The sequence below is a fragment of the Megascapheus bottae genome, chromosome 6 (genome assembly GCF_031878675.1).
Source record: "Megascapheus bottae isolate mThoBot1 chromosome 6, mThoBot2.hap1, whole genome shotgun sequence".
Taxonomy (NCBI): Eukaryota; Metazoa; Chordata; class Mammalia; order Rodentia; family Geomyidae; genus Megascapheus; species Megascapheus bottae.
The window spans coordinates 84,693,638-84,721,212 of record NC_143514.1 but is presented as its reverse complement, the minus strand read 5'-3'; the positions used below and the strand labels follow the sequence as shown (position 1 = coordinate 84,721,212).

General features: G+C 40.2%; 1 protein-coding gene across 1 annotated transcript; it reads right to left on the bottom strand.

Moving 5' to 3' along the window:
• Positions 1-909: 909 nt before the first annotated feature.
• Positions 910-20,123, bottom strand: LOC150062671 (vomeronasal type-2 receptor 116-like). The gene is made up of 8 exons (XM_090334049.1): positions 19,842-20,123; positions 18,379-19,185; positions 16,306-16,533; positions 13,662-13,785; positions 11,849-12,742; positions 9,484-9,529; positions 1,435-1,548; positions 910-1,060 (listed from the first exon to the last, which is right to left on the bottom strand). Exons 1-8 carry the CDS (start codon positions 20,043-20,045, stop codon positions 910-912), a joined length of 2,568 nt encoding a protein of 855 aa, XP_090190175.1. The 5' UTR covers positions 20,046-20,123.
• Between the last annotated feature and the right edge of the window lie 7,452 nt (positions 20,124-27,575).

Here is a 27,575-nt window from a genome sequence, read left to right as displayed (position 1 = left end):
GTCTTAGTCGGGGCTTGTTCTCCTTGCTCCTCCTGTGGGTCAGGAGGCAAGGAGTGCTAAAAACCCCAACATTTTCTCTTGCAATAGGTATCTAAGAGTTTGATAGAAATGCTTCAAGTTCTATACAGCCATTTTTGGATAGCCATTTATTAGACCCTCAGCTACAGCCCACAAGCCAAAGAGATGAATGTGCCAAGTAAAGCAGAACTCAGACAGATAAAATCCACCCAGAAGGGATCTTTGATAATGCAGATCTGCCTTGTAAAGCCTGCATTGTGGAACATATTTGACATAAATTAATAACACAGTGCTTAGCCTGAAACAATAACTACTTGTCTACAATAAGAATGTACGTGTGTGTGCACATGCGTGTGTGTGTGTGTGTGTGTGTGTGTGTGTGTGTGTGTGTGACATATTTCCTTCCTGGAATGTCTTCAAACCATGGTCTTTAGATATCAGACCTCTGAATAAGAAATTTTATCAATATCCTAAAAATATAGGTGCTACTAAAGAAAAGTTCTCAGACTACTGCCACAGGGGTGAAGGGAATGTGGCTGCATCCTTCTAATATAGAACACGTGCTGTAATTCAGATTGTTTGTAATAACACCACTTCATCTTCTGCACTGACAGCTGAGATGGAGATACAGGGATGCTGGATTAAAAAGTGATGAGCTTATCGACCTGGAAAGGAGAAAGTATGTGGGAGAAAATAGAGTCCTTTCCTACTAGTAGGAAGAAAAAAACATCACTCAACATAAGATGTAAGACAAAATAACTAGTACTTGGTACAACCGGGATGGGAGGTCCACCTAGAGGAGACAGAGAACACTGATGTGTGCATCAAGAACTCCCTCAGACATTGTCCATTCTCAGACTGAAACTAAATTGGAATAAAATGACAAGTTACTTATGGCATGTGGTCTTCTTGTGTAGAAGCATCGCTGTTACTGCAATCGGTTTCCAAAGTGTAGAGAGGAAAAAACCCAGCAATCATCACATCTCCATCCATGTGTGCTTGGTGCTTCATGGTAGAAAAGCAGCTGGTGCCAGCCAAGGACCTGACAAGGAGGGGAAGCTGGAGGAGAAGGAGTGTGAAAGTCAAAGGGCACATCCCTGAAGCAGCTGCCATGCTGAAATTCTAAGCTGGAAGTGAGGACCACTGTGTCAGGTACCTATATTCATATATCGTTGTATATGTGCAGATGTGTCTCTTTATTGACAGAGATCTATACTATAGCTCATTTTGGGGGGGACTGTGGTGAGTTCCCAAAAGTAATGTGTAAAACTCTTCCCTGGGGCTCTGCATCTGTGTCCTTGCATCCAGGGGAAAAAACATGAGTCGGAAAATATGTTTGTAGATTTGCATTCTTCATCCCAGGTGCTGTGAGTTCATCTAAAACCACAGAGAGTGAGGCCCCAGAGATGGAGTTACCTTGGCTGTATTTTGTCCATCATCTGTGTAAGAAAGCCATTTGGGATGATGCACGTGGACAGCCTCAGAAGATACCATGTCAGGGGCATGGTGAAACGGCCAGAGAAGTCTATGCTTTCGAGATTCCAATTAAAGTTATAAGGGCATCATGCTTAGAGGGGTTGATTCATTCTCACCATGTTCATAAGAGCCACAGGATATTGGTGGTTGACTGAGGCAGGTTTCAATGGGAATTCCATGTGCAGAAGCCAACACAAATGTACCCATTTACTATTGCCTAAGGAAACAATGCCGTTACTGAAATCAGCAATTACATGTCAATAACTCAAGGTCACTGCTGAAATTGAGTTCCACTTTTGTGTTCTGAACTTTCACATATAAACAGGTAATTATTACTGAACATGCTAACATAGATCAAGACATTTGCATGATTTGCTGGACCGAGGACATGTGATAACAGGAGAAATTCTTCTCTATTACAAACCTAAATCAATATCCCACTTTATATTTTTCATTTGTCAACATCTGTTACACCCAAATTGCATTCAGACACTTCAATGGCACTAGAGGACAGGAATACTTCAGGACAGTGAACATGCTCTGTAAACGGCTGTGGTGTTGGATGCATATTTTGGTACACTTGGCCATAATCAGGGGAAAACCTGGTAGTGGGAGGGATATATACATTAAAATGTTTGGAAGAAATTGGATCCAATAAAAGAATCACCTAGAGCTCTGATCTTCATCAGTAATGTTCCAGGAATTCTCAGAATGTGTGTGGGGGCACTTTAAAATTTCTACCACTCCTGGCTATTGCTTATTAATACAAATTAAAACTGAAATTGAGTCTAATGGTAATCTTCCTACTGTATCTGTACAATTTGTAATGAAAGGTATAGCTTGTATGACTTCATGGTGGGATTTTCCACGAGAAAGAGAAATTTCATAGTAGGTTCACTTCCTGTACCTTTCATGTTTTCACACCATCATTCAGCCATTTTATCTATTTTTATCACATATTTTATCATGATAACCCTTAAATATCCAAAAGAGTTTTTTCTTGCTAAGCTGTGCTTTTTGAAATATTGCTCACATTCTCATATTCTGAACTGTCCTCGGGATGCCTCTTTGGAACGGCTGCCTGGACACATTTTTGACGTGGCATGTCTGAAGAGAGTTACAATGTCTACAATGGTGTGTATGCTGTTGCCCAGGCCCTCTTGATATGCTTCTTCATATGATAAAGTGAGTTATTTTATTTTTCATGTTCATATTTGGGATCTAGCTCTCATATATGAGAGAAAAAATGGACCTCTTTGTTTTTCTGAACCTAGCTTACTTCACTTAACATACTGTTCATTGTTAAAGTTATTTCCTGCTTCTTGAGAGCATACTAGAACATTATTGGTCAGGCTTACAATGTCATGTAATCTGTCTATTCCAATCTCGCCATCTTGTCTTTTGTGGACAATGGGAATGTGGAGACTTCACTAGCTGAGTGCATTTTATGGTAATCATAAAGTTTGATAGGTGCCTAAATCCACTCTCTTGAGTTCCTTTTTTTTTTTTGCCAGTCCTGGGCTTGAGCTCAGGGCATGAACCCTGTCCTTGGACTTTCTCAAGGCTAGAGCTCTACCACTTGAGCCTCAGCACCACTTTCAGCTTTTTTCTATGTATGTGGTACCGAGGAATCGAACCTGGGTCCTCGTGCATGCTAGGCAAGCCCTCTACCACTAGGTCAAATTCCCTGCCCCTGAGTTCCTTTTATTTACACACTTCAAAAGTCAACTATTCAACTCCTGGTTGTAGATGGGGGGCAGGAACTGGGAAGAATGAGGGAACAGAAGACGTTGAGTGAAGGAAAATTTACTTATTACATGACTCATGTAATTTTAATCTCTCTATACATCAGCTCTATAATAACAATAAAGTAAATCAATAAAAAAATTTCAATGAAGTACAGGTGTTTTCACATTCTTCCATCCTTTCAACTCTCACCTGTGGAAATCTACAAAATTCCAGCAGTGTTACCATCTGGGCCAATGACACTCATGATATTTTCCTACAGATTTGCTTTCTATCAGACAGGTGAAGTTTGGAGTCTGGTACTGACCAGAAAGCCAACTAAAGGGATTCTGAAAGGCTGATTAAGCTCTGAAATCAACATTTTAAATAATAAATTCCAGACCCATGTTGTAAAAAAGATTGGAGCTCTTGTTGATTTCCTCAAGAGCAAAAGCCAAGACCAGAGCAAACTGAGAGTCGTGAAGAGAATCCTGCACAATGAGCATGGAAGAAGCTTGATCTGAAATGCAGTGGCTTTCATAGATCAAATCCGAGTTGCTCTGCAAAATGACTATGTTGTTAAATTTCCCCCTACTTGGCAAGAGTGAAAATGAATAGTCTTATTTAGGATTCAGTAAAGACATGAAGGAGAATTCCTTGTGAATGAGATTCAGAATTTTATGGAAGTCCAGAGAGAGTTCATTTTTATCTGCCATATGTGACATACCAAAAAAAGGTTGCACTCACTGCATGCCCACGGCTCACATCTGTAACCTCGCTACTCGGGAGGCTGAGATTTGAGGATCACATTTGAAAGCCAGCTTGTGCAGGAAAGTCTTTCATGACTTGTATTTCTGGTTAACTCAAAAACAAACAAGAAGTGGAGCCATGGCTCAAATGATAGAGCACTACCCTTGAGCACAAAAGCTCAGAGCCAGCACCCAAGCCTGGAATTTAAGCCCTAGAACAGGCACAAAAGGTTAAAAAAAGTTTTCTCTCCATTAAATCTGAAGTATGAGACACTAAATAGTTTGTTGTTTTGACCTTGAGGCAAGTAGCTCCACAGGAACCAAAAGTAAGCTTTGCTTCCTGCAGGGTCTGGAGCTTGAATGAACTTTCACGTTGAAGGTGTGTGCACAGACAGGCACAGGAGGCACAGCTGCACATCCCCCCTTTCTTTGGGGGTTAAGTGGTGTGGCCATGCTCAGAGTCTCACTGACTCTCCTGTCCAGAATGACTCCAGAGCTGTGATCTTCAAATCTCAGCCTCCATGAGTCACCAGCACCTGCCTGAAAAATGTTTGGTTTTGAGCGACTGCATTTATGTAATGTGGTTATAGGATCAGCCAAGTTAATGAAGGGAATCACTCACAGAGAAACTTGTAGAAACACAGCTACATGTGATTTGATGGGGATTGCATGTCAGGCTCTGCTCACAGATACAGCATAATCATACTGAGTATTTTTTCATGCAAAATCCACCACAGAAAACTAAATAGTTAGATGACCATACATTTGATTCATGCAGCAATGCAAAAGAGGTACATATTTTAAAAAGCAGAAAATAATTTCTGAATTTATTTCCCTTTACCAAATAACTCACATGGAGAAAAGACCCTCCAACTTTGGTTATTTAGAAAGAATTGTAACAAAGTCTTACTCTGAACTCCTGATTTTGGCTGCCATGGTAACTTCAGTGTTGTGAACCACCACCCTGATCATTATTCTTGGTCTGGTGTATTTAAATTAAGTTACCATAAAGAAAGGATAAATAGGGAATAAAAGGATCAAAACATGCCTATTTGTGTATACCTTCTCATATGTGCATATGCATAGATATGTACACTTAGATGTGTGTATCCCAGAAGACAGCACAATAGAACCCAGTGTACAGTATTTTATTGAAAGAAGGGATGGAGGAGAAGTGGGAATGTAAATAAGGGTGTGAACTTGTTCAATGTACACTCTATCCATAAAGGGAATTATCATGATGGAAACCCTTCATGTTACAAAGAAGAAATTGATTAGTGAGCATGGGGAAAATATAATGGACAATAATGTTATGTTCGAAAGCCTCCACAAATGCACCGTTTACTATTGGCTGGGGAAGCAATGGCCCTGCTATATTCAGCAATGACACTTCAGAAACGCAAGATCAATGCACAAGTTGAGTTGGGTATTTGAATTTAAAACTTTAAATTTTATATTATTAATAATTTTCCTACAAATATTAAAACCATGAGTCAATCTACTATCATGAAGCACTGACACCTGTACCAGTTTGTGTTTTTCCATTCATGCTTTTTCTATTTATGGTTTTTTGAGAATATATGACTATGCAAGAAATCATTCTCCCCCCCCCCAAAGAAAAAAATAACTAAGAAAAGCGTGTAAAAGCGCCTTCATGTTTTCTATCCTCCAAAATACATGAGACTTAGAATTCACGAAAAGACCTCTCTCCCCCTAGAGTTATTTCAGAGGTGGGGAAGGAGGGATCAGCTTCACTTAGAAAAAGTTTTGGAGGTCGCCACTCCAGCTGGCTAAAGGAGCACATCCATTTATGGGGACCATAATGACAATCCACTTTATCTGGAAAGCCTTCCATGGCTATTGCTAATCTAGCATTATTTCTTTGTAGCCAAGAGAAATCATTAATCCTAAAGGGGACAATAAGAGAGTGGGGTTCACTTCCAAAAAGACGAGTGGATAAATCTCGTCCTTTGACAATACAATCTGCCATCTGGTCAATCATGGAGTAAACTCTAGGTGTTCCTCCGACTGACAGGTGAATCCAGTGAAGAGGTTCCCCTTCCTGGCCTAAAAGGGCAGTAAAGAGGGTCTGTCCTGACAGGACATAGAGCATTAGGGGCATAGTAGGATCATACCTCTTTAAGGCTGCTTCATCAATAGCTAATTGAATTTTATTTAGAACCTCTTTATGATCAGCTGACAACGTTACTATGGAGATCAGATCAAGACCCTTTAAGAGGTCAAAAAGAGGTGTAAGAGTTACAGTGGTTATGGGGATCCATGGTCTCATCCAATTAATTTCACCAAGAAGTTTTTGAAGTTGGGGCAGGGTGTAAGTGTCTTGGATAGATAATTGGGGTTTTAAAGGAGACACCACATCCAGTGTTAGGACAGATCCCAGGATTTTAAAGGGGGGTATCTATTGGATTTTTTCTGGGGCAATTTGGAAGCAATTATCTTTTAACAGTTGGAGACATTTATTAAAAAGACAATCTAAATGCTGAGTGTCTGGGCTTTCTATAATGATATCATCCATATATACATAGAAAAGTGAGCCTGTCTCCTCGTTAAGAGGGGATAAGACTCTAGACATATAGTCCTGACATATAGGAGGACTATTGGCCATACCTTGACGTAGAACTGTCCATTCAAAACACAAATCAGGGCCTTTATAATTTAATGAAGGAAGGGAGAAGGCAAACTTCTCAGTATCTTCCAGGTGGAGAGGAATAGAGAAAAAACAGTCTTTGATGTCTATGACTATGAGATATTGGTCATTAGGAATGGCAGGTATTCAGGGCATCCCCCTTTGGGGGGGGTCCCAAAAAGTTCCATCCTCTCATTTATTTTTTTCAAATTTTTGAGTAGTCTCCACTTGCCATTAGGTTTTTTAATCACAAATACTGGGGAGTTTCAAGGGTTCAGAGAGTTTCTTTTTGTTGTGCCCTGAGACGGGGTCCCCAAAGAAAACCACCGAGATAGAGGCGTCCGAAATGCAAAAGCAAAGTTTATTGTGGGTTATGAGCCAGGCAAGGAACTCTCTGTCCACGCGCACCCCGACGCAGTGAGGCAGTGAGGTGGGGGAGGAGAGAGTTGACAGTAAGAGTTTACAGTCTTTTTAAAGGCAAACATCACAGGTTTACATAGGGATTAGGAAGCTTCCCAGGCCGGTGGAAACTGACGGGAAGTTCTCACGCTGGCTGGGTCTCATTCAACTGTCAAAGAATAGTTTTATGGTTTGGGAAACAAATGCTATCCAATGCTATATGTGCAGTCTAATTTTGACACAAAATAGGTTAGTTCCTGGAGCTTATGGACACCTGTGCGAACAATGGTCAACTAGGGTCCAGAAGTTCCTGTTTGTGCAGCCTCTGGGTCCTTGGAGATTTTTCGAATCAGAGTTTTCTTTTTATTCTGCTTACTGATGGGGGATAATTTTGTGCCTGGGGATAGTTATTTTTCATCTCTACACCCTGAACAGCTTACATAAACAACAAGACGGTTGCTGCTTCAGAATGGGGGCACTTTTTTTAGCTCTTCACTTTTTATGCTCCCCTCAACTCTATCAACAAAAGTGGACAGGTCCTCTCCTGGTCTTTGGTTAATTCCTGCTATTGGAGACTCAGAGGGACCTTCCTCCAGTTTTCTCCAGGCCACTAGGCCCAAAGCTCTAATCGGTCCAGATAGGGAGGTGGTATGGTTACCTGCTGGACCCCCATCAAGTACTGATCAGAGGTCCCTGCAAGCATCCCCAAAGTAATGGGGATTACAGGTTGAACATGTTGGTTCCTCTCCGCCTGTTGGCGGAATTCTTCTTTATACAGGGCACACCACTTAATGAAAAGCGGGCCTGGAAGAACTGCTTTGGCCAGAGTCATCCAATCGGCTGCAGTACATGGTTGATGAGCAAGGCCTTGGAGGATTGTTTCCGTCCAAGGAGCATTAGGGCCAACTTCTAAGACAGCCTTTTCGAGTTCCTTAAGGTTGCCAGGCTCCCAGGGATAGCCGGTTGCAGGGCAGTTACCGCCTGGGTCAATATTAACCGGGAATAGCTGGCAGGACTCCTGACCAGGTTTAAATGGTGCCTCACTAGTGACACTGTCTGTTGGGGTCACGCTCTCCGGCCTTTTGGACAGGCTTCCAGACAAAGACTGCAATATCTTGTGGACCTCAGAAGCACCTGTCTGGTGGATGGAGCTCTGGCACCGTGGGGGTTGGGAAACTAGCAGGGCAGCCCAGGCCCAGACCCTCCTGTGAGACTGTTAAGGCCTGGGGGTCTGGGTATAGGGGGAGGAGCAGAGGGTGGTTCCTTCTCATTTCCCTGAGGGGAACTTGGCCTTTCCATGGACAATGAGAGATTAGCATCTCAGCAGGGAGTAAAGGAGGCATCTGGCCTCTCTTTGTTAACTATGTCCCCGGGGGACTCAGCCCTCTGGTTGGAATGCTGAGAAGAAAAACTAGACTTTAGAGCATAGAAGACTGGATAAACTCAGAGTGGGGGAATCTCGCCTTGATTAATCAGGGCTTTTCCGATTAGACGCTCAATTTTGTCCCAAGTATTCCAGTCCAACAAGTTGCTAGTTGGCAGCCACGGGGCGATTTTAACTAAAGTATCCCACACTTTAGATGTCTGTGTAGCTAAAATCTCTAACCCTCGACTCTTAAGGAAGAGCTTAAGAGAGTCAAGGGAAGGGTCATTCTTAGAAAAGATCTTTCCTGTAATTTATGGGAGTATACTTACCCTCAATCCGATTGGCTCATCGGCGGTGAATTTCTCGAGCACGTGGAGCCCTCACACAGGCTGCAAAGTGTCCTCACACGGGGCACCAGTTGTTGCTTCTCTCTGGGGCAGCAATACAGGAACAGGAAGGGACACACAGGGCCAGCCTGTAGTCCCCCGGGAGCTGAGCGAGATGGTAAGTATCGATGACCCAGCCCTCCCCCAATTACTGGGGAAGAAAAACACCACGCCTGAGTCAGAAGCAGTGTTAACCATGAAAGTGCATCAGATCTCTCTGCTGATCTCTGCTGATCTGACCTGCTGTTCTCTCATGCTCTCTATTGTGTCAGACAATTAGTTATATACTGTTGGGGTAGGAGAAGGTGGGAACTGGGAAGCTAGCCAATAGGAAGAGGGCCACCGTGCTACCACTAAGGGTCTGGGTGGGGCTTTCAGGTACTGGGTGGGACAGGTGCAGGAAAACACACGCGAGACCTGAGCTGCAAGACCCGCGAACCTGAGGGGGGCTCAATCAAGTCACGTACACAGAGATGCCTTAAGAGAGGTATGCAAGGAGTGAATGCCTAGCCAAAGCCCTTTAATTGCCACTGAGCCAGAATCAGGCCTCAGAGATGGAGGTCAGGCCCCAACATTGAATCACTCCAAAACTAATCTCCAAAGAAACAATCATCCCATTAAAAGATGGGCCAAAGACTTAAAGAGAGTTCTCTCAAAAGAAGAATGGTTTATAGACACAGTAAGAAATGCTCAAATCTTTGCCAATAAAAGAAATACAAATCAAAGCAATTCTGAGATTCCACCTCATTCCAGTTAGAATGGCCATTATCAAGAAATACAAAACAAAAGAGATGCTGGAGGGGATGTGGCCAGGAGGGATCACTACTACACTGTTGGTGGGAGTGCAAACTCGCTCAACCCCTGTGGAAAGCAGTATGGCGATTCCTCTAAAGACTAAACATAGAACTCCCCTATGACCCAGCAATTCCACTACTTGGCATTTACCCAATCGTCCAGAAACAAGGACATACTAAAGCCACTAGCACAATGATGTTCATTGCAGCACTATTTACCATAGCAAAGATATGGAACCAACCTAGATGCCCCTCAGTTGATGAGTGGATCAAAAGATGTGGTATTTATATACAATGGAATTCTATGCTTCTGTCAGAAAGAATGACTCATTTATAAGGAAATGGAAACACTTGGAAAAAATCATATTAAGTGAAGTAAGCCAGACTCAAAGGAACATAGGCTCAATGGTTTCCTTCATTTGTCATAATCAGTAGAAACCTTGGGCTCTCCTAGCAGACATTTACAATAGAGCAAAACCTAGATATATAAGGCCATATAGGATTAGGCTAAATGAAAGGACCTCCAGGGTATGAAAACTAGAGCTATATAATGTGTGATTGTTGTTTGTAATGTACCATGTTATTTCTCATCTCTTTTGTTATTCCTTGGTTATTCTCATACTGTTACAGTATCTTACCTTGTTATCTGTTATATTGTATATACATTTATTTGAAATGGGATAGGGAAGGGGGGAAACAAGATGAGGGGAGGGGTGGGTGGACAGAAATAGGGACAAAAACATGAGAAGGGGTATCAATGTTTGTGAGGTAATGTACCCTCTCTCTGGCTAATATAATGAAACCTTTGTATTCATTACAATAATATAAAAATTCAAAAAAAAACTAAGGTCGGGTTTTTATTAAAAACGTAACTGAGGAAAGAGTTTCAAATTGAGCCTAGCCAGGAAAGTTCATGGGAGTTTGATTTCCACTTAATGAAAACTCTAGAATTGGAGTTGTGGTTCAAGTGGTAAAGGAGACTTGGCTGAAAGTGTAGGCACTGAGTTCAAGAATGCATGAATAACTAATATCAGAAGAATCATGGAACAAAAATCAAATGGACAAGAAATGAGTGAAATTCGGTCCATGTATCTTAAATATGTAGTTTTGTAGAAATTGAATGAACCAACTAAGTCAATGCATGTGAAAGAATAAGTAACGCTGTTCTTATCAAATTAAGAGTTTGAAATAAGAGAGAGAAAATTGTTCTTCCATCAAGAGATTGTAAAATGTGATACAAACACAAGATATAATGTTACGTATATTTAATGTACACATTTTTACATACCAAGTAAATAAAGAGTGATTAAAAAGCAATAGGGGAATGCCAGTATGGAGCAGCAAAGTATGATACATGACAGACTTTAACTTAAGAGAAACTCCAAAGATCTTGACCTGGTAATTCTATCTTGAAGAGAATGTTTTGGAGTGTATGGATGTCATTCCTAATGCTATATCAGGAAAGAAGAAAGAGAGGGATGACGAAGAGGGGGAGATGGAGAATGGAAAACAGAAGGAGAGGCTGAGTCAGATACATAGAGAAAGGTCCTGCAAAAGAGATTCAGGATTAATGCACAAAAAGCGACCTTGTGACTACAAATATACAAGTATTGAGGAAAACCTTTGGCAAGGATCACATTAAAGGATGAAACTTTCTGAAGCAGGAAATGCTAATGAAACAAATGTATTAGAGGTCTACACAGCATGGTAATATAGGAAGAGGTTTCCAGTACTCAAAAATTTAGAAAAATGATTGAGAAAAAAACACTGAAAGCTAAGTGAAGAGAAGATAAGAAGATTAAGTGCAGATTACACAGGAGGAGAAAACCTATACAAAGTATTGGAATTTAAATGGTTATCAATACAACTTCTGATTACCAATACTAGAAAAATAAGTAATAAACTCTAATTCATCGAAGTATTCCACAATACAAATGAAAATTCCTGTGGATTTACACCTCACATTCTTTTGTTTTCAAAAAGAAACTTCTAGTCTTTTTAAGTTTTTAATATATTCCTTTTTATTGTAATTAATAGAAGGGCTACATTATATTTGCCAGATAGAAAGTGAATTACTTCACAAACATTGATACACCTTCTCGTGTTTTTGTCCCCATTTCTTTCTCCACACCCCTTCCTCTCATCTTGTTTTCCCCACTTCCCTATCCTATTTCAAATAAACAAATAAATATATATACAATATACAAAATAACGATACACCACATATTCTATGCACAAATCAGACATACCACTTTAATCGTAAGAGAGCTAACTCCTTCATCTCTGTCTTTTATCTTTGAAGCCATGCAGAAAATTTCTATTTGGCATAAACAGGATGATATAACACTTTGGGGCAAAAATGCAGCCCAGGAGGCCTGCGCCAGAGGCCAAGATGGAGAAGACCTCCACAGCCACCATCACCTTCCCCCTGGCACTGTGGTAGACAGGCAGGAAGGTGAGCCACACACTGCAGAACACCAGCATGCTGAAGGTCAGGAACTTGGCCTCATTGAAGGTGTCAGGCAGGTTCCTGGCCAGAAAAGCCACCGTGAAGCTGGCCAGGGCCAGCGAGCCCAGGTAGCCCAGGACACAGTAGAAGGCAGTGAGGGAGCCCTTGTTGCACAGGATGATGAGGTGGCCATGTTCAGAGTGTGCATCTGTGTCCACAAAGGGAGGAGAGCTTCCCAGCCAGAGGCCACACAGACTCACCTGGATGAGGGTGCAGGTGGGGATGAGGAGGTTAGGAGCCCCAGACACCAGCAGCCACCTCATCCTTCTCCCTGGACAAGTGGCCTTGAAGGCCAGGACCACAGTCACTGTTTTGGCCAACACAGTGGAAACAGCCACCGTGAACACAACTCCAAATGTGATCTGCTGCAGGATGCAGGTGGCTGTGTTGGGACGGCCGATAAAGAGCAAGGCACAGAGGAAACAGAAGATGAGGGAGGTGAGCAGGATGTAGCTAAGAGTCCGGTTATTGGCCTTGACAATGGCAGTGTCTTGATACTTCACAAATAGCCCAAGAACAGCAGCAGTGAGTGTGGACAAGCAGAGAGCCATGCAGGCCAGGGCCATGCCCAAGGGATCTCCATGAGCCAGGAAACTTTCATCCCTCAGGAGGCACTGGTTTTTCTTGGTGCTAGCATACAGATGATCTGCACACTTCACACACTGCTCCATATCTGTTGAGGAACATAACCACTATTCCCATTTCAATACTGTCCTATTTTCAATAGAAATTAGAAACTGACTGTTTAGATATAAAATTAACATGTCAGGATTTGTGATTTAAAAAAAGCTCAAGTAGTATATGAAACCGGGTGCAGTGGCTCACACCTGTCATTCTAGATATTTAGGAGCCTGAGATCAGAGGATCAAGGTTCAAAGACAGCCAGGGCATTAGAGACCCAGAGACTCTTATGATCATGTGTCATTTTTGACATTTTTAATATCCTAATGATATTCTACAATATTTTATGTTGCTACAAATGTAATATTAACTTAGTACTCTATGCACAACTCTGTAAGCCTTATGGCAAACTGTGCAAAATATAGCTAATACTTTGGTGTATATCCTTATGAACCATTAATAGGAATTTGGGGAAACATTCTTGAATTCATGGTTCTTATATTGGTCTCTCTTCTTCACTTCTGAAACAGTGGGCAACAGAGAACCAAACGACTCCTTGAAGGTCTAACATCAGGCTATGAACAGCACTTGCCTACTTATTAAACCAAACCCTTCTTCTGATATCTTTCTCTGTGGCTAGAGCAATTCTATGTATTGTGTACATGACACCTTTTTTCCTTGTTTTATAAATGTAATTTGGAAGAACGTGGAGATCCTGACTTTGTATTAAATAGTATAATAGAAGATAAACATCCTGAATATTAAGAAGTCATTTTTCTTAGGAAATCCATACATAGAAAAAAATAATTACAGATGCAATTCAAGGCCATTACTTGTGTAATTTCAAGGAGCAATATTATCAATTGTTTTAACTGAAGGAAGGGAAGCTTTGGCTCTGTAATCTTAGTTTGTCTTGACAGGGATTATTTGGAGAACATTAGGGAAAATTCCTACTTACATCATAGACTTACCTGTTTCATTAGAAATCTCATTCTCTGGGCAAAGAGCACAATCAAAGCAACAAGCAGCCTTTTCCTCCTGAGGCGATTTCCTGAATCCCGCACCACAACTTTCACTACAAACAGAATGAGGAGTCTGAAGAAAACCAGATATGTGTTGATAATTGTTCAGACAGCTCCACTTCTAGCTTTCCTGGTTAATGACTTTCCTGCCTGGTCTTGTTTAAAATTACATTCCTCATAAATCAGCTCTTGAGCAGCTAGGATAACAGGCATAAGCCACTGGCACCTGACAAATAATTTATTGTATGTCTCTTACTCATTTGTGAAATATGAAAACAAGTAGAAAAACACTCACTGAAGCTGCTAATGTCTTACCTAAATTGCAGATATCTCTTATATAGTGTAATGAGGCTCATTATTTCCTTCTCTTTGATTTCTGATTGTCAGGAGATTTTCTTTAAATTATTATTTTGGTACATCTCCTTAGATAAGTCCATGATGGATAAATTACTGGTTGAGTAAGCCCAGATGGAAAAAAACCACAGTGTGGAGCAAAATTACCTTTTCTACATTATAGATTGACTCCTCAGATACTTGGCTACAATATTAGAAAACTATACTAACATTTCATTTAGATCTTGATAATAAACATTAAAATCTAGAAGTAGTACATTCTTTTTTCCTTCAAGAATCAGCAAAAATGAAAATTTCTTAAAAGTCAGATGCTAGCCCCCCCTATATCCAGAGAAATCTACAGGTTTGAGATCGGCTGCAGTCTTGTCCAAACCCAAGCCCCCCAGCAGAGATTGGAGGCAGCAGATAAGAGCCTCTTCCTAAGTGTTTAATCACACAAAGCCCCCACAACCTCTCTGGATGGCCTAATATAAACTGGGAGGTGATCATCAAAGACTCCAAGTTTGTAGGGAAGAGCTCCAAATTGAACCAAAAATATTTAGAGGCACTAAATGTACCCATACCAATTAATGAAACAGAAAAGACCTCCCATCAAAGCAAAGCCCAGGACCATATGGATTCCCAGCCAAATTCTATAAGGACTTCAAGAGAGAACTCACTCCAATGCTCAGATGCTTCTGTGAAATTGAAAGGGAATGATCACTACCAACCTCATTCTTTGAATCCTGCATAACTCTTATCTCCAAACCAGACAGGATAATATTACAGGAAGGGATAGCAGAAACAATAGGGCACCTTGGCATAAGTCAATACTTCCTAAGTAAGCATCAATATATCAAAGAAAGATTGGGTTATGGGATCGCCTAAAACTAAAAAGAGTTTCTGCATGGGAAAGGACACAGCTCATAAGTTAAGTAGAAAGTTTACACAATGGAAGATCTAGCAATGTCCTCATTTAAACTATACTCATAGCGCAAAAAATTAAATGCTGCATAACAACTCCTCAAGTAAACAACAACTCAATTAAAACAAATGGGATGAAGACTTAAAGAGACACTTGTCTGAAAAAGAGATAAGAAATGCCATTAGATGATGTTCATCATCTCTGGATATAAAGGAAATGCAAATCAAAGAACATTGAGATTCCATTTCACCCAATTTAGAATGACCACTCGCAAAAAAACTAACAATAACAAATGCTGGTGGGATTGTGGCCACTGTTGGTGGAAATGTAAACCTGTTTAAGTACTCTGGAAAGCAGTATGGAGATTCCTCAAAGGACTAAACATATGTGTTCCCTTTTAACCAGCAATCCCACTTTCTGGGCATTTTTCCAAATGACTCCAAACCAGGCTGCACTAAAGGCACCAGCACAACCATGCCCATTGAAGAACTGCTTACCATACTTAATAATAAACCCAGATGCTCTTTAGTGAGATGAATGGATCAAGAAAATGTATCACAATGGAATTCCTTGCTTCCATCAGAAAGATCGATATTGCACCATTTGTAATGGAATAGAAAGACTTGGAAAAATTATATTAAGCAAAGTATATCAGGCCCCAAGAAAACATTGGTTGACATATTTCACTCAGTTGTAATAAATAGAATCGGCCCATAATTCTACAAGTAAACCCAATAGATAGTGAAAGCACAACTTTACACTTGGATATGATCAATTAGACAGGACTCTAAACATTCTCATCATGTAACAAAAGGAGGATAGTATTAGTTTACAAGGGCTCAAAGCTGTGTGCATGAGATCATATAAAATGATGCTTAACAAAGTGATCTGCAAGACACTGAAACAAGAAGTTTTATTTTATTGCACTATTTGGGATCTTTTTTTCTTCTTTTCCTTCTCATTTTCCCTTATTGTAGCTGTTTTTTTTATTCCTCTACCCTTTGTATTGTATGTAAGTTTATGTGAAGCACAGAAATGGTGGGACCAAGTGTGAACTAGTAGAGACTGTTGGAAATGAAATATGCACTTGAGGAGAGGGAGAAAGGTGCTGAGAATCTTGGAGAAAATGAGGGAGGAGGTGACACTCTTCTAAAGAAATGTCCTCATTACCTTACTTGTGTAACTGTACATCACATTTAGAAGAGAAAAATAAATAAACTTCCTAAAGGTGAAAATAATTGAATTTAAAATGCTGGATAATTAATGAGAATAGGAGCCATGAAATCTTATTTCTCATCTATGTAGTTCAAATCATTATGATGAGGTCCAACTCACCTCAGCAGTTCCTATGGCCCACTCTATCATTTCTTCAGATAGTGACAGTTGATGGCCATGTGGAGCATATGGAGAGAATAGTCCTACTTTCACCTTCAGTTCAAGACCTTCTGGAAAATTCCACTGGTTCACAATGTCATACTCTGCCTCTAATTTGTCTTTTTCATCCAAAATTACTTGCTCTCCAACAGGGTTATGAAACTGAATCTTCTTCAGAAAAGGATGCAGCTAAAAGAGATAATCCATTCATTTAGCATCATACTATATGGCCTTATATATCTAGGTTTTGCTCTATTGTAAATCTCTGCTAGGAGAGCCCAAGGTTTCTACTGATTATAACAAAAGAGGGAAACCATTGAGCCCATGTTCCTTTGAGTCTGGCTTACTTCACTTAATATGATTTTTTCTAAATTTTTCCATTTCCTTACAAATGGGGTGATGCCGTTCTTTCTGACAGCAGCATAGAATTCCATTGTGTATAAATACCACAGCTTGTTGATCCAGTCATCAACTGAGGGGCATCTGGGTTGGTTCCATATCTTTGCTACGGTAAATAGTGTCGCAATGAACATTGTTGTGCTAGTGGCTTTAGTATGTCTTTGTTTCTGGACGGTTGGGTAAATGCCAAGTAGTGGAATTGCTGTGTCATAGGGAAGCTCTATGAAAGGACCTCCAGGATATAGAAACAAAAGCCATAGAATGAGTGATTGTTGTCCTTAATGTACTATATTATCTCTAATCTCTTTTGCTGTTCCTTGGTTATCTCATATTGTTACAGTATTTTACCTTGTTATCTGATATATTGGATATATGCGTTTTTGGTTATTTGAAATCGGATAGGGAAGGGGGGAAAAGATGAGGGGTGGAGGTGGGGGGAGAGAAATGGGAACCAAGACATGAGAAATGTATGTAAAGTAATGTACTTTCTATCTGGTAAATATAATGTAACCCTTCTATTAATTACAATAGAAAATATATGAAAAAAAGAGATAAGCCAGAAAATCTGAATTCTACAATGCCCCCTTTTGTCCATCACACTTGTTTTATAATTCAATATTAGCATATATACTGTATGAAATACAACTAAACAAAGTTTATAGAGGCATAAAATAATGCCTCTGAATGTTAGTCATGCAGGAAAAGGTTACAAGGCCCCTTGAAGACAAACCACTGCCAGGTAAATAGTCATGAATCAGATATTTCTGAATTCTATAACCATAGATTAGCAAAAGTGTTCATTTTATTAATAAATTAGTACCTAAAGAGGTACTACTCATTTATTTTTAGTGTATTTTGGGACTCCCTAAGGACTTCTAGCTAGCTAAAATGGTAGAAAGTAAAGTGGAATTCCTTTTAGGTATATAGTTGTTTACCAATATTTGATGCATGGAAATGGTACATTGATTTTTTTAATTTTTTTGTTATCATGCAAAAGGATTTGAATTCAATAAGTCAGTATATAAAGCTTGATCAGTGCCACCTCTTATATATTCTCCCCCATCTTTCCAGTCTGTTTCAAGTTACTTTTTTTTCTTTTCTGTCAGTCATGGGGCTTGAATTCTGGGCCTAGGTGTTGTCCCTGAGCTCTTCAGCTCAAGGCTACTGCCCTACTGGAAAGCCACAGCCCAACTTCCCGTTTTCTAGTGATTAATTGGAGATAAGAGTCTCATGGCCTTTACTTCCGAGGCTGGTTTGAATCATGATCCTTAGATCTCAGCCTCCTGAAAAGCTAGGATAACAGACACAAGCTACTGTGCCTGGCTTCAAGTTACTTTCTGAAAACAATACCATTCAAGTACCTAGATACATAGGAGCTATTAATCCTTTGCTATGTAAAAAAACTCCTAGGAAAATTAGATAGATTTGCAAATGTGAAAACATGAGGTATGAGTTTCTTGAGGTTAGTTGTAATAGAAAAATTTTGATTGGAATGTAAAGCACATTTCCTCCTTTCCATTAGCATGAATTTCTTGATGAACATATGAACGCAGGCCTGAAATAATTTTAGAAAGTGTAAATAATGTTTATCTTGGCATTTTGGTGTGTCAAACCAAGAAACACAACATTACCTACCTGTGCTGAGGAAGGCAACCTCCCTTTCATATTTCCCATCAGTGGCTTTTCTGTTTGATGAAGAATCATTTTGTGAAGTGCGTGGGCCACAGCATACACAGCATTGTAGATATTGTAACTCACTTCAGACATAGTCATGTCAAAAATGTGTCCAGGCAGCCATTCCAAGGAGGCATCCTCTGGGCAGTTCTTCCATGTCACACAGTCAGACTCAGAATGGGAGCAATTAAAAGAGAGAAACCACAATCGAGCAAGATAAAAGTCTTCTGGGTATTTGGAAGGTTTCGCTGCCCTGATAAAATCCCTAAACCCAGAAATGTCTGAATGGTGATGTGAAAACATGAGAGGAACATGGAATGAGCCTAATATAAAATACCTTCTGCTGAAGGACAAATCACTCTGTAAGTTCATAAGCCAAACTTTTCCTGTCATTAAAAGTTGCCCAGAATATAGCATTAAGTCTATTATGAATTCATTATCACCATAAATGATAAATACATTTGCTGATGATTTATTAATCTGCTGATGGATTGTCATAAAGTTAATTATTTCAGTCAGCATATTGCTTGAGATCACATACTCAAAGGCTGCACAGAGTTTGTTCTTGGCCATTGCTTTTTTCAGTTCTGAAAGTAGGCACAAACCATTTTCATCTAGTGAGATCAAGAGCCCCACCCAGTTCCAGTGGAAATGAAGCATCAAGGAGACCATGGCATTGGCTAGTGATGTGTCCTTTGAGGCTATCTGATAGAAAGGATGAAACTTGTTTTGTTCACTCAGGACAGGATCTAAATTCCCAAAGGTAAGCTAGAGAGAAAGAAAAATGGGGAGTCTATTAGAGGATTGGTATTCTTCACACACTGTGTCTAGATTTATACTAAGGAAGAGGCTTAAATGAGTGGAAAAAGGAGTTGGTTTTGTGTACTTCTGGAAAACAAATTTCAAATTGTTTATAAATAGCTCTACAAAAGCCTTTAAGTTGTGTGCACCAGTTTCTGTATGACTGTGTATCAGTGTAACTGTTTTTGTCATTTGTCCTCACATATACCAGCAAATTACAGACAAAAGTCATGACCACCTGGCTATTGTTTTTGTTAGTCGTGTGCTTGAACTCTGAGCCTGAGCACTGTCCCTGAGCATTTCAGTTCAAGCCGAGGGCTCTACCAACATGAGTCACAGCACCACTTCCTAGCACCTGGCTAATTTTTAGAGTAGTTTTCTACCTTTTGCTTGCTTTCTGCAACATTATTCATCAGGCTCTCTGATCCAGGTCATTCCCTTGTTTGTACCCACTTCTCCATCCTTTCTTCATCAATAGGAATGTAGATACCCTGCTTTATTTGTGTATTTAGCCTTTGCTATCATAAAATTTGAAATCATAAAACTTGATAGGTTTCTTTTTCTTTTCAAATCATCTGAACAAAAAGCACCAAAGTAGACATGTGCCTCCTTCCCATCCTCACCTGTGGAAGTCTGTAGAGTCCCAGCAGTGTCCCAATCTGGGCAGATGTTATTCCCGATATTCCTGTGAGTGCTGCTACAGAGTTACTTTCTCTCATGCAGGTGTAATTAGGGATCTTGGATTGTCCAGAGAGCCAAATAAAGGGATTCTTAAGTGTTGACCAACCTCCAAAATCGACATTATAGATATCAAATCCCAGAGTCATGTTGTATAAGAGATTGGGATTCTTGTTGATCTCCTCTACAGCAAAAGTGAAGGCCAGCACAAACTGGTAGTTCTTAAAGTTAAATCTGCACCATAGACATAAGAAATTTGTCAGGACAAAGAAGGCAGTGCAACGACCGTGAATTGATTGAACGATTTTTTTTTTCTGCACAATGAGTTTGTTCAAATTTTATCCCTGTTTAGAAGAGATTGATAATGTAATGTCTAAGGAATGATCAGAGTATCATTCTTTTCTCTTCCTTAAGTGATACAACAACAACAACAACAACAAAATCTGGTCTCAGGCCCCTAAGTTTGACCTAGTGGAAGAGAGGTTGCCTGGCAAGCACAAAGACCCAGGTTTGATTCCTCAGTACCGCATACATAGAAAAAGCTGGAAATGGTGCTGTGCTTCAAGTGGTAGAGGCTAGCCTTGAGAAAACACAAGGACAGTGTTCAGGCCCTGAGTTCAAGTCCCAGTACCGGCAAAAAAACAAGTCTGGTCTCTTGGAAAAAACTCTCATGAGGGCCAGGAGTTTGGCCTAGTGGTAGAGTGCTTGCCTAGCATGCACGAAGACCCGGGTTCAATTCCTGGGTACCACATACTTAGAAAAAGCCGGAAGTGGTGCGAAGGCTCAAGTGGTAGAGCTCTAGCTTTGAGAAAAATCCAAGGACAGTGCTCAGGCCCTGAGCTTAAGCCCAGGACTGGCCAAAAAAAAACAAAAACCAAAAAAACATAACTCTCATGAGACATCAATTATTCTTTTGCCTTGATCTTGTGGATAACTAGCTCCAAAAGTGTGTAAAATACATTTTAAAAAAATTTTTCTGGCACCCTGTTTATGTCACATTGTTCTATGGCAGATGATGGGCTCATTCGAGGAAGGTTCTATGGTTGGCTTAGCAGACACACCACATGGAACCCAGCAAGCAGCAGAATCCAGATGCAGGAATCCCACAGAGAGCAGGCACAGACAGCACAGACAGTGGCAGAGACCAGAGGGGGAGGCGAGCGAGCCTCCAACACCGTAGAGCAGCTCACAGCCAAACCCCGAGGAGTAAGTAGTCCAGCAGGTTCCCCCAAACCAATCGGAAAAGCAGAGCTAGTGGCAAGCTACAGAAATTAACCCAGACCCCTCCACCCCACCCAAGAAAGATTGACAAGTGCAGGGGGGTGGGCAAGTAACTCAGAATCCTGTCCCTTCCCTCAACAGCCCCCTCCCCCAAGCCATTAACTGGAGACTGACAGGTGGGCTGGCGCTAAGACCCAGCACCCCAACAAAGGGTGTGGAGGTATACCTGCTTACAACTGCCCAACAGCCTCCTCCACCCAGGCCACAAAAACTGGAGACTGAGGGAGCACTAAGACCCTGTCTTCCAACTGCAGGTGGGGGTGTGTGTGAGTCTGCTTGCTAGCATCTGACTGAACCAAAACCAAGAGGGGCGCCATCCTGCTGGGAGCCTCTGGCAAGCCAGCACCAGGTGGTGCCCCCATAGAGTCATAGAAAGACTGTCAGCCAAAAGCAGCCCAGTACTTCCCTGAAACACTGCAGGGAACTGAAGGGCAGACCAGCAGGGGCCGAGCTCGTACTTGGAGAACCAGAAGGGTGTGGCTCTGCCCTCGGAGCCCACATCCTCTGCAGGGTCCTGCACCCAGGAATAGGACCACAAACTAGCCACTGGTCTAGCTGAAATCTCAGGAGAGCTCCCAAACCGCAGGCCCTTGGCTGGCCCGTCCCTGGAAACAGGACTAGAAAACTAGCTGCCGGACCACAGATCCACTCTATGGCTAAAGTCCCCAAATTGTGGGCCCACAGTGGGGCCACTGTTTGGGCTAGCTCAGAGCTAGCTGTGTAGTTTCACACAGCCTCTGCGAACAGGCTGACAAACCTGTAAAAGCTGCAGACTCTGACCCAGTCAGAAGCGGAACTCATCTGGCTGAGAACCACGTGTATACACAGATTCCAAGAACCACCACTCCCAAACCAAGCAAAAACCACCACCTACTGACCACAGAGCAAACCTACAACAACATTCATAACCACGGCAAAATTCGCAATGACAAATCTCGAAATACATAAATAATCAAAGTCCCACACAAATCCCAAAAGGAATCAAGAGTGAAGGAATGAGAGAGATGTCAACATCCAAAGAAATGACACCTGAAGACACATGAAACAATGACTCTGCTCAAGGAGATGATTGCAAACATGACTAAAGATATCAAAGGAAAATTCCAGGAACATAAGCAGGAAATCACCAAGTAGCTCTTCAATTTCAAAAGAGAAATAGAACAAAATTATACTTCCCTAGAAGAAATGATTAATACCCTCAGAGCAGACATGATCAGCTCAGTGGCCACAATGCAAACAAAAATGGAAGCATTAAGCAACAGATTGAGATGGAGAATAGGACATCAGTAATGGAAGATAAAACGCAAGAGCTGGAACAGAGAATCATCAGTCTGAAGAAATCAGTCAGAATTCACCAGAGAGAACTCCAGGACCTGGCAGCCAAGAAAGCTAATCTTTGTATAATAGGAATCCAAGAAGGGGAGGAGTTTTGTAATAAAGGAATGTAACCCTTATTCACCAAGATCATAGCAGAGAACTTTCCCAACCTCAAAAAGGAAAATACTCACATTATTGAAGGCTTCAGAACTCCAAGCAGGCAAGATCCTAGAAGGAACTTGTCTAGATACATTATAGGAAAACATTAGACCTGAATACTAAGGAGCTGATCTTAAATGCCACAAAAACAAAGAAAGAGCGATACTACAATGGAAAAAAGTTAGAATAACTGCAGACCTCTCCACGCAAACCCTAAATGAAAGAAAAGCTGGGAAATATATCATTCATACCTTGAAGGCCAACAACTGCATTTACATTTGAGGGAGAAACAAGAATATTTCATTCCAAAGAGAAGCTATATGAATACATGCACAATAAACCAGCATTACAAAAAATATGAAATAATCAAGAACAAGTTGCAGAACAGCAAGAATTCCCATCAAGAAGCTATTACTTATAAATCACTAAACACAAAAGGGGAAAAAGAGAAAGAAACTCAGAAGTAAAAATAAATAATCACAAAGGACATTAACCACTGCTCCATAATTTCCTATGGGAAGAGGATAAACAATCCAATCAAAGGACAGTGATCAGCAAACTGGATTAAGAAACAAGACCCATCCATATGTTGCCTCCAAGAGACCCACCTCACTGCCAAAGACAGAAACAAACTCCAAGTGAAAGGACAGTGCAAAAAAGCAGGACTAGCAATCTTAATCTCTGACAAAATTAACTTCTCAGTAAAAATACATACATAAAGATAAAGATGGCCACTACATATTAGTAAAGGGTACAATTCATAATCAGAATATTACAGTTATAAACATTTACTTCCCCAACATGGGAGCACTTATATTTGTCAAGCAAACTTTCTTAGAATTACAGAACAAGATAGACCCAAACACAATCATAGTGGGAGAATTCAATATGTCACACTCATCAAATGACAGGTCAACTCAACAAAAGATAAGCAAAGACACCACCAACTTAAAGGACACCATAGCCCAGCTGGGCATAACAGATATACACAGAGTCTTCCATCCAACAGCAAAACTTCATACATTTTTCTCAGCAGCACATGGAACATACTCCAAAATAGATCATATAATAGTTCATACAGAAAACTAAAGCAGATACAAGAGGACTGATATAATCCCATGCATTCTATCTGATCACAGTGGAGTCAGACTAGCTCTGAACAACATAATAAAAGATAAAAAACATTCAAACACTTGGAAGCTGAACAACACACATCTGAATAACTCTAGAGCTACCAAACAAATCAAAGAAGAAATTCAAAACTTTCTTGAATGTAATGACTCTCAAGATACATCACAAAGGAACTTATGGGACACAGCAAAGGCAGCTCTAAGGGGCAAATTTATTTCACTAGGAGCTCATATTAAAAAGACAGAAGAAGAACATGTAAATAATCTAAAGAAGAAATTGAAGCACCTAAAGGAACAAGAAAAGTTCATTCTAAAACAACTAGAAGGACAGAAATAATAAAAAAATTGGAAGTAGCAGAGATTCAAATAAGATTTACTATACAAAAAATTAATAAATCAAAAAGTTGGTTCTTTGAAAGAGTCAACAAAATTGACAGACCTCTGGCAAGTTTAATCAAAAAAAAAGAGGGGAGACTCAAATAAACAAGATTAGAGACCCTACAGGAACATTCACGACCAATATCCCAGAAATTCAGTACATTATGAATAAGTACTACCAGGGCCTATATTCAAAGAAACAAGAAAATGTAGTAGAAATGGATGACTTCTTAAATAAATAGAGGGTACCCACATTGAACAATGAAGAAGTAAGCAAATTGAACAAACCAATTTCATACAATGAATAGTAGAAGCAATCAGGGAAATGCCAACCAAAAAGAGCCCAGGTCCAGACGGTTTCACTGCAGAATTCCACAAGACTTTTAAACATACCTATACTCTTGAAACTCTTCCAAGAAAAAAAGAAGCAGAAGGAGCAATTTACCAAACTCATTTTATGAAGCTAATATTACACTCATCCTCAAACCAGGGAAAGACCCAACAAAAAAAAGAGAACTACAGACCTATCTCTTTAATGTTCACAGCCGCAAAACTCCTCAATGCAGAAACAAATTAAAAAAACTATACACTACGATCAATTAGGCTTAAATCCTACAGATGCATGGCTGGTTTAACATTTGCAAATCAACTAATGAAATATATCATATCAATAGAGCTAAGGATAAGAATCATATGATAATTTCTCTGGATGTGGAGAAGACATTTCACAAACTACAACATCCATTCATGTTGAAAGCACTAGAAAAAATAGGAATAAGTGGTACATTCCTTAAAACAATTAAAGCCATATATGACAAACCTACAACCAGTTCTACACTAAATGGAGAAAGACTGGAACCATTTACCTTAAAATCAGGAACTAGACAGGGATGCCCATTCTCTCCACTTCTCTTCAATATAGTGCTGGAACTCTCAGCCAGAGCAATAAGGCAAGAGAAGGACATGAAAGGGATTCACACAGGAAAAGAAGAAATTAAACTATCCCTATTCGCAGATGACATGATCCTCTACCTGAGTGACCCAACAAGCTCCATTCCCAAATTCCTAGAATTAATAAACCACTTTAGCAAAGTGAAAGGATACAAAATTAACCTGCAAAAGTCAGTAGCCTTCTTATGTGCCAACAATACACAAACAGAAGGCGAAATCAAGAAAAGTTTCCCATTTACAATAGCCCCTAAAAGAATAAAATACTTAGGAATTAACTTAACCAAAGATGTAAAGGAATTATTTAATGAAAACTATAAAAGCCTAATGAAAGAAATTAAAGAGGACACTAGGAAATGGAAAGACATCCCGTGCTTATGGCTAGGGAGAGCCAATATAGTGAAATGGCCATACTGCCAAAATTGATATACAAATACAATGCAATCCCTATCAAAATCCGAAAGACATTCTTTACTGAAATAGAAGATACAATCCAAAGGTTCATATGGAACAAGAAAAGACCTAGAATAGCCAAAACAATTCTAGTCAAAAAGAGCAATGCTGGTGGTATTACAATACCAGACTTCAACCTCTGCTATAGAGCCATAGTAACAACAACAGCATGGAATTGGCACAAAAATAGACCAGAAGATCAATGGAACTGAATAGAAGATCCAGAAATAAAACCACAAACCTATAGCCAACTTGTATTTGACAAAGGAGCCAAAGATATACAGTGGAACAAACACAGTCTATTCAATTATTGGTGCTGGCAAAACTGGGCAGCCACATGCACAAAACTAAACATTGACCCTAGCCTTTCGCCAAGCACAAGCATTAACTCAAAATGGATCAAAGACCTCAACGTCAGACCGGAAACCGTGAAACTGCTACATGATAGAATAGGAGAGACATTGGAACTCATAGGCACAGGCAACAGATTCCTGAACAGAATCCCAGGGTCACAACAGATTGGAGAGAGACTCGATAAATGGGGCTACCCAAAAATAAAAAGTTTCTGCACAGATAAAAGCATAGCCACAAAAGTAGAAAGACAGCCAACTAACTGGGAAAAGATATTTACCAATAATACATCCGACAAATGCTTAATATCCAGTATCTACAAGGAACTCTAGAAACTAATCCCCCCTAAACCCAACAAATCAATCACTAAATGGGCAAGGGAACTACAGAGAGACTTATCAAGAGATTAAAATGGCAGAAAAGCATATGAGAAAATGCTCATCATTCATGGTCATAAAGGAAATGCAAATAAAAACAACTCTAAGATACCACCTTACCCTGACAAGAATGGCCAAGATTTTTTTTTTGCCAGTCCTGGGCTTTAGCTCAGGGCCTGAGCACTGTCCTTGGACTTTCTCAAGGTTAGAGCTCTACCACTTGAGCCTCAGCACCACTTCTGGCTTTTTTCTATGTATGTGGTACCGAGGAATCGAACCCGGGTCTTCGTGCATGCTAGGCAAGCACTTTAACCACTAGGCCAAACTCCCGGCCCATGGCCAAGATTTTTGAACTCAGACAATGACAGATGCTGGTAGGGTTGTGGAGAAAAAGGAACCCTATTACACTGCTCGTGGGAATGTAGACTACTTCAGCCACTCTGGAAAGCAGTGTGGAGGTTTCTTAAAGAACTGAAAATTGACCTTCCTTACTATCCCGCCATACCACTCCTTGGCATCTACTCTGAACATCATAACCCAGGATATGATAAGGACATCTGTTCAGCTATGTTCATCTCTGCACTATTCACAATATCCAGGCACTGGAAACAATCCAGATGCCCCGCTGTAGGTGAATGGATACAGAAAATGTGGTATATATATACACACAATGGAATTCTACATAGCCAACAGACAAGATAAAATAATAGCATTCGCAGGGAAGTGGATGAATCTAGAGCAAATCATGTTGAGCGAGACAAGTCAAGACCAAAGGAACAAAAGGCACATAGTATCCTTAATATGTGGATATTAGATCCAAATAGTAGAAGAGTGAGGACTCAATGCTCTTAAGGAAATTAAGCAAATATCATGAGTAGAAGTAGTGCATTTCTCTACTGTGTTTAATATAGAGATACGTGATGTGAAACAGGATATGAGAGGAAACATAATAAATTGTCATATGTACAGTAGGTGACTATAATCGAAGTGTGGGACATGTAGAGATATATAGTAATGAAATAGCTTGCATAGCAGAAATACCTCTGCTATAATGACTGATGAATGTTGTTATCATGTTTATGTTTATCAAATTGATTGAAAACTTTGACTTAGTGACACCTAATTTCAGCAGTTCATTTATGGCAAAGACTTTATGGAGGACCCATTACTATCTTTATCGTATCCTATCCATATATTTTACTTCCTGATTACAAAAAAAAACACCAATTCTGCTTATCTTCAAATAGCTAAGAAACATCTGGCTGCTGCAGCCATAAATTCACTG

Bases quoted from the DNA above. Each gene is read 5' to 3' on its own strand.
- LOC150062671 (XM_090334049.1), bottom strand. From the start codon at position 20,045: ATGACTCTGGGATTTGATATCTATAATGTCGATTTTGGAGGTTGGTCA. The intron at 9,530-11,848 runs GACAGAGATGAA...TTCTTGATAATG, and splicing joins GCATGGCTTCAAAGATAAAA to GCCATTCTAACTGGAATGAG. The intron at 1,061-1,434 runs GTAACTCCATCT...CCTCCTTGTCAG, and splicing joins ATGGACAAAATACAGCCAAG to GTCCTTGGCTGGCACCAGCT.